The sequence below is a fragment of the Balaenoptera acutorostrata genome, chromosome 20 (assembly GCF_949987535.1).
Source record: "Balaenoptera acutorostrata chromosome 20, mBalAcu1.1, whole genome shotgun sequence".
Classification (NCBI taxonomy): Eukaryota; Metazoa; Chordata; class Mammalia; order Artiodactyla; family Balaenopteridae; genus Balaenoptera; species Balaenoptera acutorostrata.
In genome coordinates, this window is record NC_080083.1 from 26627171 (window position 1) to 26640788 (window position 13618).

The 13618-nt window shown below is 50.5% G+C and overlaps 1 protein-coding gene across 1 annotated transcript; it reads right to left on the minus strand.

The window, feature by feature from the left end:
* Positions 1-4879: 4879 nt before the first annotated feature.
* DYNLL2 (dynein light chain LC8-type 2) lies at positions 4880-12567 on the minus strand. The gene is made up of 3 exons (XM_057536043.1): positions 12271-12567; positions 8989-9127; positions 4880-6903 (listed from the first exon to the last, which is right to left on the minus strand). Exons 2-3 carry the CDS (start codon positions 9118-9120, stop codon positions 6766-6768), a joined length of 270 nt encoding a protein of 89 aa, XP_057392026.1. The 5' UTR covers positions 9121-9127; positions 12271-12567; the 3' UTR covers positions 4880-6765.
* Between the last annotated feature and the right edge of the window lie 1051 nt (positions 12568-13618).

Here is a 13618-nt window from a genome sequence, read left to right on the forward strand (position 1 = left end):
GGCCACTTTAAAATATGCTCTTTATAGGGCTTCCCTGGTGGCGCAGTGGTTAAGAATCCACCTGCCAATGCAGGGGACACGGGTTCGAGCCCTGGTCCGGGAAGATCCCACACGCCAAGGAACAACTGGGCCCATGTGCCACAACTACTGAGCCTGTGCTCTAGAGCCCGCGAGCCACAACTACTGAGCCCGTGTGCCACAACCTCTGAAGCCCACGTGCATAGAGCCCGAGCTCCGCAACGAGAAGCCACCGCAATGAGAGGCCTGCGCACTACAACAAGGAATGGCCCCTGCTCGCTGCAACTGGAGAGAGCCGCGCACATCAGTGAAGACCCAATGCAGCCAAAAATAATTAATTAATTAATTAATTAATTTTAAAAAATATGCTCTTTATCAACTGCCCCTGAAAGGGGATACAAAATCTCATAGTATTAATTGCTTCTAAGGAGGGGAGCCCCGGGGCTCTGGGACAGAAGTGGGAGGGAGGATTTTCACTGTTTGTACTTTTGGAATGTTGGATTATGTGAGTCTATCATCTAAATTAGGGATTGGCAAACTGTAATCCACAGGCCAAATCTAACCCACTGCCTGTTTAAAGTTTTACTGGAACACATTCATGCTTATTTGTTTACATACTGGCTATGGCTGCTTTCAAGCTGCAATGGCAGAGTTCAGTAATTGGAACAACTACATACACAACATACACAATGTCATATGGCCCACAAAGCCTAAAATATTTACTATCAGACCCTTTACAGAAAAAATTTGCCGATATCAATCTAGATTTTTTAAAAATAGAAAAGTAAGCTGACATTAAAAAAAAAAAGACCCAAGAGAATTGAAAACATCTGTCTACACAAAAACTTATACATTAATGTTCATAGCAGCACTAGTCACAACAGGCAAAAAGTGGAACCAACCCAAAAGTCACTCAACTGATACATAAACAGAATGATAAATGTGATATATCCATACAGTGGAACATTACTTGGCCAGAAAAAGGAATGAAGTACTGATAAATATTACAACACAGATGAACCTTGAAAACGTTATGCTAAGTGAAAGAAGCCAGACACAAAAGGCCACATATTGTATGATTCCATTTATATGAAATATCCAGACTAGGCAAATTCACAGTGATAGAAAATACATTAGTGGTTTACAGGGGCTAGAGAGAAGGAAGAATGAGGAGTGACTGCAAATGGGTGCCAGGTTTCTTTGAGGAGTGATGAAAATGGTCTGGAATTAGATAGTGGTGATGGTTGCACAACTCTTTGAATATACTAAAAACCACTGAATTGTACGCCATCACCAAGTACAAGGCATTTCAGAGCTCAGTAGGGGGCTTAGCACCGAGTGATAAGTTAGTCCCCTCTACCACCTCAGGATCAGACCAGCCAGGGAGTTAGGGGGCCAAGTTCTACATCCCAATTATCCCAAACATCCATGAGATCTTAGGTAAGTTTCTTTCCCTGTCCAGTTCTTAATTTCCTTCTCTATAATATGATACAATTGGACAATGCGGGAGAAGGCCAGTACAATGAGACATGAGGGGAGATGCAGGGAGGCCTGACTTCCCAGAATCCTTTATTCTTTCCCCAAGATTTATCATCACCGACCCTAATAACCAGCATCTTCATCATCATCATCATGTTCCAATTTCAAAGCACTTTCACATACATGATGTCATTTGATCCTCATAACCACCCTTTAGGGTAGATAGGTATCATCCCCATTTTACAGATGAAGAAATTAAACCTCAGAGTCAAATGACTTGCCCAAGTTCATACAGTGGTTAAGTGTAGGAGCTGGGACTCAACCCCAGTTCTGTCCACAACACCACACTGTTTTTGCATGTTTGGCCTCTCTCTAAAGCCCAAGACAGCAATGTCCAGCAGCCTCACTATAAACACATCTTTGTTTGGACAAAGCAAGGGAGGAGAGGCACAAGGACTTGGGTCCTCCTTGACCTTTTCTTATGAACCCTTCTATACTGGTACAGCAGCAGTCTGTGCATAGGAGCATGCACGTACACTGGTGTGGACACCAAGCCCATTGTGTCACAAAGATACACATACCGGTACACATGACCTCAACAAATGAGAGGTCACTCCTTGTTACCAGAGTGGTGGGGAAGCTATGCCTTTTGTTCAGGGGAGTCCTGAGTCAGAACTCTGGGAGTCTGCTCTCTCCTAAATCCAGAAGACTCATTACCCCTTTCATGAAGCTTCAAGAAGGAAGAGGCACTTCCTCAATGCTTAGTAGACAAGAGTAGTGAGGAGAAGAGAAGGCCTGGGAATTATCCTCATTGCCTTTGCTGAAGCAGAGCCCGGGAAAGGGAACATCAGTGAACAGGGCATTCACTCCCAAGCTCAGAGAGCTGGGCCTAAATTTCAAGGAGTATCAGAGAGACCACTGCTGTCAAACCCAGGTCAGCCCTTATAAGTCACAGTGCCTGGGCACTAGTAACACTACCAGCTATGTGTGCTTTGGCAAGTCACCCACCCTCTCTGATTCAGTTTGCTTATCCAAAAACACGGCTAATGACTGCCTGGGGTCTAGCTCAGAGGGGTGCTTGGAGGTTTCAGGGACATAAACTGAAATGCTTTAAAAATAAAATGTACTTTATGAACACACTCTTTCATTCTCCCTTAGCTGATAATGAAGAAGGGCTGAGGCATGAACACACTTGGGGAGTGACCCACTGACGCCTTTCCAGGGCTTGGCCAGCAAGAGGAAGTCAAGCCAAAAGCAAAAGTGTCTTCAGGAGGGCTTCCCTGGTGGCGCAGTGGTTGGGAATCTGCCTGCCAATGCAGGGGACGCGGGTTCGAGCCCTGGTCTGGGAGGATCCCACATGCCGCGGAGCGACTAAGCCTGTGAGCCACAATTGCTGAGCCTGCGCGTCTGGAGCCTGTGCTCCGCAACGGGAGAGGCCGCGATAGTGAGTGGCCCCCACTTGCCACAACCAGAGAAAGCCCTCACACAGAAACGAAGACCCAACACAGCCATAAATAAATAAAATTAAAAAAAAAAAAAAGTGTCTTCAGGAAAAGCCGGGTTGCCCATGCTTGCTTGCACTCTTTTTTCATTTGGCCAATCAACATTTATCAAGCATTCCCTACAGCACAGATGCTGTTCTGGGGGCTTGAAGATAAAGCAGTGAAGAAAAGAGACAATGGCTCTGCTCTCAAGCTTACGTCCTACTTGTGAAAGATCAATAAGTAAACGAATGTCAAACATTGGCAGGCGCTATGCTGAATTAAACTGGGTAAGGTTAACAGTGATGGGGGAGTGGTACTATTTTCTGTAGGGTGTCAGCAGGCCCCTCTGATAAGAGGATGTTTGAGGAAAGACCTGAAGGAAGTAAGGGGATAGTTTAGGAGACGGCCACACCTTCCGTCTAGGCTAGAGGTCACTAGAGTTCTGGGGAGAGACAGACACGTTGTCCACGGCAACAGAGAATTTCCTACCATGCTGGTTTGGTTTGCCCCTCTTAGATTCATTCTCCTGCTATGTTCCCTGGGGGGAGGGGGGCTGACCCCTACAGTCTGCATCCCTGGGTCAGCCTTGTCCTCGGCCTGACTTTTGTTAGGTTCAGCCAAAAGGAGGTCCCCAGAAGACTGGAGAACAGGATGAAAGAGAGGTGGGTTACTGAAGCTCCTGCTTCCTCTGCCTGGCCACAGTTCCAACAGTGGCTGCGTTCCTCTTTGCCACAGTTCCCATCTGCCTTCCACAGCCCCTTCTATAGTCGATCCTCCCGTGGTGCCCCTTCTGGGCCCCGTGGGGTGGGGGCTCATCAGGAAGCCTTGCAGGATTAACCTCCTAGATGAGCACCATGTACCTACCTGTGCAGGAGTGTGCTGTCCACAGATGCTACCTGGACTGCCTCTCCCATCAGGACAGGATGAGTTTCAACCCTAGAGGCACCCATTGCAGATAAAATGTGGACCGTGGCCCCCTCTCCTCCTCCAAAGCTCCAGCTCTGTCAAATCATTCATACCAGCAAAGGTGGGAACAGAAGTTGAGGTTCTAGAGCCCCTCGTCTTACTCCCTTAGGACCTCACTGCCCTGGAGGTTTTTCTCCCCAGGATCCAGCCCACCAACTTTCAACTATGTGGAGGAACCGGATCCACCTACCTCCAACACCGATAGCTCATTGCCCAGTTTATTTCCTTGATAAGTGTTTGTCACTACTGGCTTTTTAATGTGTACGTCTGCTCTGTCCACTAGAATGTACGTGCCATGAAAGAACAGAACTTCCCTGTCCTGTTCTCCTATGTGAACATTATCCTAGGCCCAAGTATAAAACTCAGAAATGTTTTTCAGTGAATAACTGACAACAGAAATGAGTATAAACCACCTCTGCTCCCAAACACCCTCCACAAGAATTGTAGCCATAAGCCCAGACACCAGTGGCTTAGGGTCACACGGGTGGGCAGATACTTCTCAGAAGCGTCTCGGTACTGCTGACTTCTCCAGGTGTGTGTGGGCAGGAGCCCCAAGTGGGACAACCAGGATAACCCAAGAATCAGAGAACCATTCAGCTTCCACCTTTCTGAAGACCCTCAGCTTCTCCGTTCCTGAGTGGCTAGAGCTAAGAGAAACAGTCTCCAGGTCTCAGCATCTATTATATGGAAGACTCAAAAATGCGGCTCACCAGACCACCTCCACCAATGACCCAAGAAATCTTGTGGGTGAGTGCTGCTGGTTATTTTCCTCCACTTAAGGGGCCCAAGCCTAGGCCCTCTAACTAAGACCTGACTCAGGATCTCTTTGGCCCCCATTCTACTCTACCCTAGATACCCACCCCACCCATGTGTGGCACCACCGCCACCAGGCCATCCCCTTCACCCCCAAAGAAACCCAAACAGCTCAGAAGTGCATCAATCGACCTTTAATGTCCAAAAGAGGCGTGGATGCAGAGCACAGGAGATGTGGCGGGGTCTCAGCCCCTGCTCCAGAAATGAGGGAGAGAGGAACACAAACCAGACGTTTCCAACTGGCCACACAAGTCTGGGAGGGCAGGGGGAAACGGATCTGGACATTCATAAAAAAATAAACCTAAACTCAAGCACTCAGTCTCATGCCCACCAAAGGGTTTGATACAGGGAACTCACTCACCATCCCAGTCCCCACCCTCCCCTGTCAGCATCAAAAAGAAAGCTCAGCACACACTAAAGGCTTGAGAAGGGGGCATTCTCCTGCCTCCCCACCAACCTCTAGGATGGACTTGGGGAAAAAAAAAAAGAGAATGAGCTGGATCCCAAACCCCCTCCACAGCATCAACCCTACACGAGAGTGTTTAATGCGATTCACAAGAATCAGCAGCTCAATCAGTAATGACTCCCCCCACCCCATCCCCCACCCCATCCCTGTTTGATCCACAGACAAGATTTCCCGAGCACTCCCCTTGGAATCTCCTCCCACTAGCGGTCCTGCTCCATCCCCTAATTCCTGGCTTCACCACTGCAAGACTGACCTCCTCCAAAGTTCCCCCAAAGCCCCTCAACAGCCCTTTATCACACTTCCACCCCTGCCTCCCACAAGAGGCTGCCACCATTCACAAAGTCACTTTCCCTCTCCACTGAGACCCAGCTCCAGGATTGATGGTAGCATGACCTCATCCTGGACTATCCTCCTAAAGCCTTCCTGGGAGCAGACAGCCATAGGGCAAGCAGTGTCTAGGCCAGATGGCTGAGGGGGGGTAGGGTGATACCCGTCTTCACCCCCAAAACAGAGGCCCCCAGATAAAGGCCTACTCGTCTACCCATACACCCTAGAGATTCCACAGTCCTGCCCCTCCCTCCCCTCTACCCCAAACCAAGATATACACACACTCACACACATATACACAGAGGAAAATCAAGGGACACATTGATTTGGTTTGATTGCTAAGACCTAACTAAGAACTAGTCACCAGAAATTCCCTTGCCAGCCAACTACCAGGGGCTGCTCTAAGAGAACTCCGGAGGAATGAGAAAACAGAGAGCTAAGCAGGGAGCAGACAGAAAGAGAGAAGTATGAAAAGAAAAAAAATCAAGCTAATCCTACCCTCAACATCCTCCTAGCATGAGCTCTGGCAGGAAGAATAAAAGAATAAAAGACACAGCCCTCACTTAGAAACTCTTCTGACAAAGACAGCAAGATAAGTCTGCTCCCCACTCCCACACACCACAGACAAACACGTCTCAGGGCCCCTTAAAGAATCCAGCCCCTGCCCCACCCTCTGCCCCAAGCCGTGGAATCACAGTTCAGTGGAATATTCTCCCTGGTACTAGATCAATCCCCCTACCCTCCTTCCTATCCCTCTCTCCTTGTCAATCCTAACACTGCAGCCTCCCTGGCCCTCCCAAAGCAGCATCCACCACCAGGAAGAGGCAGCTGCACAGTTTTAGTTCCACCTCCAGAAACCTATTTCTTTTCCCCAGCCCTCCTAGTCTTACAGGCTTTGTTGAGGGCTTTTTATTTGTATAGGGAGAGAAAGAGAAAAGAGGGGTGGGAGAGATTTCCTAGTGCAATACAACCAAAAAAAAAAATTTAAGTCTTGAAAAATAAACATAAAGCAGCCTCCTTCCCCAGGCAACTAAACAGAAAGAAGTTTGGTTTTGTTTACTGCGACATACACATGAAATCGAGTATACAGTCCATGCAGTAGCACAGCCATTGGAGAGGACATCCTGATGCTGGCCCCAGTGCAAAACAGTCCCAGCAACGCCGCCTGCTTGCCATCACTGCCGCCGCCACTGACACCTTCACTGCGGCCACCTAGCCTGACTTGAAGAGGAGGATTGCAACTTGACCCAAGTAAAAATAGATGAAGTGCTTTGTCTCGTGTGTAACGTAGCTGCCAAAATTTCGGCCCACAATACAATGCCAGGTAGGGTTATATTTCTTGTCAAATTCCTAAAAGAAGAATAAAAAAGAGAAAAAAGGTGATTAAGACAGCTGGAGGATGAGAAATCAGAATGAGAGTCTGATTAGTTTAGCTGTCAGCCCCACCCCGCCCCCAGTCCACGGCCTCGGTCCTCTGAACCTCAGGAGCTCAGGTTCTAAGGTTGGCTAGGACACGCCTTCATTAATAATGGAACACCACAAAGGCTCCATTATTTCTCTCTAGCACTTTACACCCTGATCATCTCTCGTTCCTCTAGCTACCCTGCTTTTCAAAAGCCCACCCCGCAATTCTTCAGCAAGGGAATCAGAAAAGCCAGTGGAATAAATGACCACTCCAGTGTCACGCAGCATTGAGCAAAAGAGGAGCAAGCCTCCCTGCCTTGCCACTTGCCACCTCTCACGTTACTAGACCAGCATTTTCCAAATGCCAAAAACCAAGACACTAGAGCAAAACGGGGAACAAAAGTACCCGGAGTACTTGCAGGAGTACCAGGAAGCAATTCTGTGTAAGCCAACATTAAAGACACCCCAGGGTGCCAGGCACTATGTGGGCTGTAAGCACCAGAAAAAGGACCTCAACCATGAGATCAAGGCAATTCCCTCACTTCTCTCAGGGGTAGAACCAGTTCAGCACCAAAGCCAGCTCAGAAATCCTCACGACCTTATCAGACAGACCTTCCCACTCTGTGGACCCAGCAGGAAGCAGATGGCTCAGTTCTAGATGCATCCTGCCATGGCTGTGAAAGGACAGCAGCCCTCCACCATGGGCCCAGCAATGCTGCCAACCTTGGGGCTCTGGCCCCTAGGGGCTCAACCTGCAACTTGTTTAGCCTCCTCACAGCCCCCATACCACGTAACTCCAAAAGGTATTAGGAAACAGTGGAAAGGGCGTGGGTCACCACACTCAGCTTTATTCCTGACTGAAGACCCTGTGTAACATAGGAGAGCCACAGTTGCTTCCCCATTTCCCCCATCAGCAAAACGAGAAAGCGATTCTTCTGGCCCTAAGAGTCCATGATTCTACATTCTCTCCCGGAATAGAACAGAAAAACCATCACTCAACAAGGAACCAGCACGCCTAGCAGCCTTGCCAGCTCTGCACCCCCTGGCTACACACACAGAAAGGAAAAGTCTCTCAGGACCCCAGTTTCCTCTTCTCATACCACACATACAGAAAGGAAAGAGTTCTGTAAAACTCAAGGACACTCTACCACCTGTATGGACCAGAATGCCATGGCTCTTAGGCATCCTTGGGATACCAGAATTAAGAGTATCAAAGACTGGGACTATGCCACCAATGGACATGGACCCTGACTGGGAATCAGGGACCCTGGGGACCACCTTTCACCTCTAGCTCAGCAGCTTCCTCACTATATATATGTTAACTATATCCATTCACCCAGGAATTCTTCAGGGACTAAACCTATTGCCCCAGTAATGCTCATCTATTAAAAAAATATATATATATATATTCAAGCCCACCCTTTCCTCAAGAAGGTAGGGAGAAGGGGACGATTTAGTACGTGAGTCCCTTTTTTTTTTGGCCGCGCAGCTCGGCTTGTGGGATCTTAGTTCCCTGACCAGGGACTGAACCCGGGCCGTGACAGTGGAAGCACCGAGTCTTAACCACTGGACAGCCAGGGAACTCCCCACCTGAGTCCTTTTAAAGAAAAGGAAACCTCCTACATAATGAGAATTACTTATAGGGCTATCCCACTTTAAATGATGCAGCTCCCTGAAAATTTGTATATGATCTTATGTTATCCATTCAAACATCCTTGATCTTCATTTTAAATAGTTCTGAATTGGGACAGTTATATTTAATCCTGAAGCTTCACTCCCCATTGCTTTTGCAGTCACATAACTATCTGTAAACATACACACAACCCCAGCAGAGTTCCTATTAAGAACTCTTAAGGTAAATGCTTTAATAAATAAGAATCATCCCCTAATTTATCTCCTTTGCAAGTTCGTAGGGTTCTGTTTGCATGGAATATACCTACTTTCCTATGCCCCCAGCTCCAGCCCTCCCTGGGGCATAGCTCAGCTATCCATCCCTACCCCTGACCACCAACCACAGCTCTCCCAGCACACCTTCTTGATATAGGCAGCAATGTCCTTCTCTATGTTGTACTTCTCCATAGCCTGCGTGGCGCAGTCAACGGCATCTTGTTGCATGTCCTCAGACATGTCTGCGTTCTTGATCACTGCCTTCCGGTCAGACATCGTGACACTGCAGAAGAAGCAGAGAGGTGAGGCTGCAATCCCATGCTCTGGGCAATGAACACTAACAGCTGGGTGTGGGGCTGGGAGAGGAGAGCACAGAAGATGAGGCCAATAGAAAACACAGATATGAGGCATTAGAAAAGGGAGCCTAAGATTTTAGCAGAGACATGGTCGCCAAGTCTGGGAAACACAAGGTAAATAATTAAAAAAACATAATAAGCCATCAGTTTTTATCACATGTAAAATGAGGCTTTTCCAACTCTAAATTTATCTATTTCCAATATTTTGAATAGCACCAACAGCCAAGATGTTACAATATACCATCTACCAGCTGTGTCCTTGGGCAAGTTGCTTAAACTTTGTGCTCTCATTCATCATCTTAAAATGCGGACTTGAGTTAACCTCAGGGTAAACCCGGTGGTGTAACACCTGAATATAATAAGCCCTTGATTTAATGACCATTATTGTATCATTGGTATCAAAGTGGAAAGATGAATTAGGCCTGACTTCTGGTCCGTGGACAAGTTACTTAGCCTTTCTGCATTTGATTACCTCTATTTTAGCAATGAGGATATCTCTATCAAGAATTGTTGTAAGGGGCTTCCCTGGTGGCGCAGTGGTTGAGAATCTGCCTGCTAATGCAGGGGACACGGGTTCGAGCCCTGGTCTGGGAAGATCCCACATGCCACGGAGCAGCTGGGCCCGTGAGCCACAATTGCTGAGCCTGCGCGTCTGGAGCCTGTGCCCCGCGACGGGAGGGGCCGCGATAGAGAAAGGCCCGCGCACCGCGATGAAGAGCGGTCCCCGCACCGCGATGAAGAGTGGCCCCCGCTTGCCGCAACTGGAGAAAGCCCTCGCACGAACCGAAGACCCAACACAGCCAAAAATAAATAAATAAATAAATAAATAAATAAGAAAATCCTTTAAAAAAAAAAAAAAAAAAAAAAATTGTTGTAAGGATTAATTAAGGTTATATGAGAACACTGCAAACAAGGACAGTCTATACAATGGTCTCGCCCGTTAGCCAGAGTCAGCCTGCTTTTGTAAACAGTTTCATAGGAACACACTACAACGGCAGAGTTGAATAGTTGTAATAAACTATATGGCCTGTAAAGCCTAAAATATTTACTATCTGGCCCTTCACAGGAAAAGACTGCCAAGCCCTAGGCTACCAATGCCCAGTGGTGACAGAGACAACAAAAGGTAAAGAATTATTATTTTAATAGCACTGTTTCATATCCCCACTATCTAAGACACTGCATTCATCCTATAGCAACCAGAGTTCCAGGGCTCACCTTGCATGGTCCCCTCCTAGGATGACAGGAATTCCAAGAGGGCTGGCCATGGCCTGCCTAGCAGTCTATGGCGTGTGAGGTGCTTTGCAGGAAAAGAGATGAGCTGCAAAATCCTACCCTCTGTCCTTGACCACAGCCCCATCACGGAGCGCAGTAACAATCCACCCCCCACCTCATGTGCTACTCCCTCAAAGCGCCACTCTGTGGCCTGCCCAGTGGATAAAAGATGTTGTCGTTGCAGCCCTATCTGATACAAAGCTACACAAGGACCTGACCGCTCAAGGAGAGATCCCTGGTATCATTCCAGGCCACCCTGATCTGAGTCCACACTAGCCTGTGGGCTGGGTGGGCTGAAAAGGGAAGCAGAATTCATGACTACTTCTTCAGCCTGCACTAGATGCAAAGGAGGCATGCGTGCCAGTTGCTAGCCAGGCAACCCTTTACTGCATCCGGGGCACCTTTGTCTCACACTGGCAAATTAAGCAGGGCTGGTTCCACTTCTGCAAAGGCTGGCAGAGCAAAGGGTTAGTGCCCCAGCACCCTGTGCTCCCGTACGCCCGAGAGGGAAAGTCAGAGCCTCAAGAGGAGTCTGCGAGCACCAGCTAGGGCTGAGGAAAGGGTCAGGAACACCCTGTTCAAGGCCTAGTTGTCTATAGGACCTGGTGCAAACCAACGTCTTCTTTGTAAAAAACAATGGCTAAAATAAGATAAATGTGGCAACTTCAATGGGTTTGCGCAAAGGTACAACAGCAGCAGCACAGGGAGAATGTTCTATTACAAGGCTCGCTAAGTGTGAAGAAAACTAGTGTCACCTGATGGCCTATCCCAGGTTACCACTCGGAAGGGGGCACTGTTTACAAATCCAAGGGTGGGGTGGGGCCTGATTAAAGTATGAAATCAGCACCCGTTTTCCCAGCAAGCTCACCTGCCCCACTGCCTCATTCCCAAAGTCCAAAGAAACAACTTTGTCACAGTAATTAAAACCACCTCACCCTCCAGGAGAGCCTGCAGTTACATAACGTTCGTCTTGTGACTACAATGCCACGATTCTTCACCCTGGACCCCCCAGGCGTCTGAGAGGTGAGGCCTAGCCCCAGTCTCCCCTGTCCAAGGTGCCAATGAGAAAAGTAAAGGGAGGGGCCAACGTAGCCCCTCCCCCCCGGGGAAGGAAAAAAAAAAAAAAAAGAAAAAACAGCAAGGGACCTGGGCCTCCAGATTGAAGGATGACCACAGGGCCCCAGGCCAGCTGCCTCGGTCACGAGCCAGGGGCTCCTCTGAAAAGCGAAAAGGGCACTCCAGGACAGCTCACTCTCCTCTATCCCCGGCCCTGCGACAAAAAGACCAAGCCTCCGAACGACACGACCCGCCCTCCCCAGCCCCCAACACGTACAAACGCTTGTATTTCCTCCCTTCGGATCCCCAAGGGGCCGTCTCCCTCCACCACCCCATCCTCCAGTGGGCTGCGATCCCGAAGGCCGGCACCTGGGCCAGGAGAAAGCCTCCTCCCCCCGCACCTCCGCCCGGCCGGCTGCCCTCCCCCGTCCGGCCTAGAGCAGCGCCGGAGTGACTGAGCGTCCTCGCTGCAGGAAGGACGCCCCAGAGGGTGGCGACGGCGGGACGAACCGCGTCACGCCCGAGCCCGCTCCGCGGCTCTCCCGCGGCCCAGACAGCAAGGGCCTCCGAGCGCGCAGGGAGATTCCGGGGGGCGGGAGGCCTCACCTCTGCAGCCGGGGGCCCCGGGGTCGGCAGGGCACAGAGTGGCGCAGCCCTGAGAGGGAGAGGCGCCGGGGGCGTCACACCGAGGCCAGCACTGCTCTGGGCCGCCGCCCCGGGGCAGCCTCCACCCACCGCTCACCTTTACGGAGGCGAGTCCGCGCGGGGTCCCGGGGGAGCAGGGATGGCTTGAGGCAGAGCGCGGGCAGGGCGGTGTCCCCTCGGCTCCTCTGGCAGCAGCCACCGCCGCCGCCGCGGTCTCCGGCTCCCGCAGGCCCGGGCCGAGCACTCGCGCCGCCGCCCTCCGCCCTCGAGTTTCTCCCGCCGCCCGCGCTCCGCCTCGCGCCCGCCGGCCCGCCTGCCAGCTAGCCAGCTCCGCGCTGGCACGTCGCAGCTCTGCTCCGCTCTGCCTCGAGCTGGACAGACGCACGACCCCCCAACTGAAATAGCGCCCCGCCCCGCCCCCCCCCGCCGCGCGCGCCGCCGTCCGCGCTCCCCATTGGCTGGGCCCGTTCGGCCCCGCACTGCGGGCTTCTCCCCGCGCCGCTCTCGCCCCACATCTTGTTTCCTCCCACAATGCCTCGGGGCGGAGGGAGGGGGTGGGGAGGGGGAGCTGGGAAAGGTTGGGGGAGGGAGACGTGGCCTTCAGAAGAGGAAAAAAGAAGTATATAGACCCCTCAATCCAGGGCTGGAGAGGCCAGGCCTAAAAAGGAATAAAGAGGCCGGGTTCAATGAGAGAGAAAAAGAGGGAGGGGCGTAAAGACCCCAATTCGAAGAAGAATAAAGGAAGAGAGTGGGATGGAGATTTCAGATCCTGGGAGCCCATGGGGAAGGAGTAGAGATCCTAACCTTAGAAAGAGGAAGGGGAAGGAGGTGAAGTCATCAGCTTTAGAGGAAAAGACAGGACCCCTTCCATCCCCCCAAAACTGTGGGAAGGAGAGGACAGCCAGCCCTACGGAGAGGTAAAGCCATAAACAGCCCCAGAGCTCCCCTCCTCTCACTTTCTGGGAAGGCCCCTTCCCCTTCCTGCTCTGCCTTTGTTCCGAGGCTCAAGGCCACAGGACCTAAACTCCCAGCTGGGGCCCCAGATGCTGTTTATCTTCAAGAGCAATGGAGGCAAACCCTAAGCGCGATTGTGAGAGGGGAGGTTTGTCTTTGATACACAGGCCCCTGGAAGAGAGATGAGAGTAAGCCATTTCCATTCAGTCTACCCGTCTGGTTAGACAGGACTAGAGGGGGAGTGAATAGAATCCCCTAGAGGTACAAACCAAAGCATGTCTGTACAGCGAGGAGCCTTAAAATTCACCCCATCCGTATTCCTCACCTTATAAAGGAGAGAAACAAGGAACAGAGAGCGGGGAGCCCTTGCCAGACCACCACAGGTCAGGCCTGGACCTGGCTTCTAGGCTGAAAAGAGGTGCTTCTAGGCAGCAGTCCCCCTGGGGTTTGTGGGTGTGTGTGTAAATGCCTGTGCACACTGGGGGAGTGCC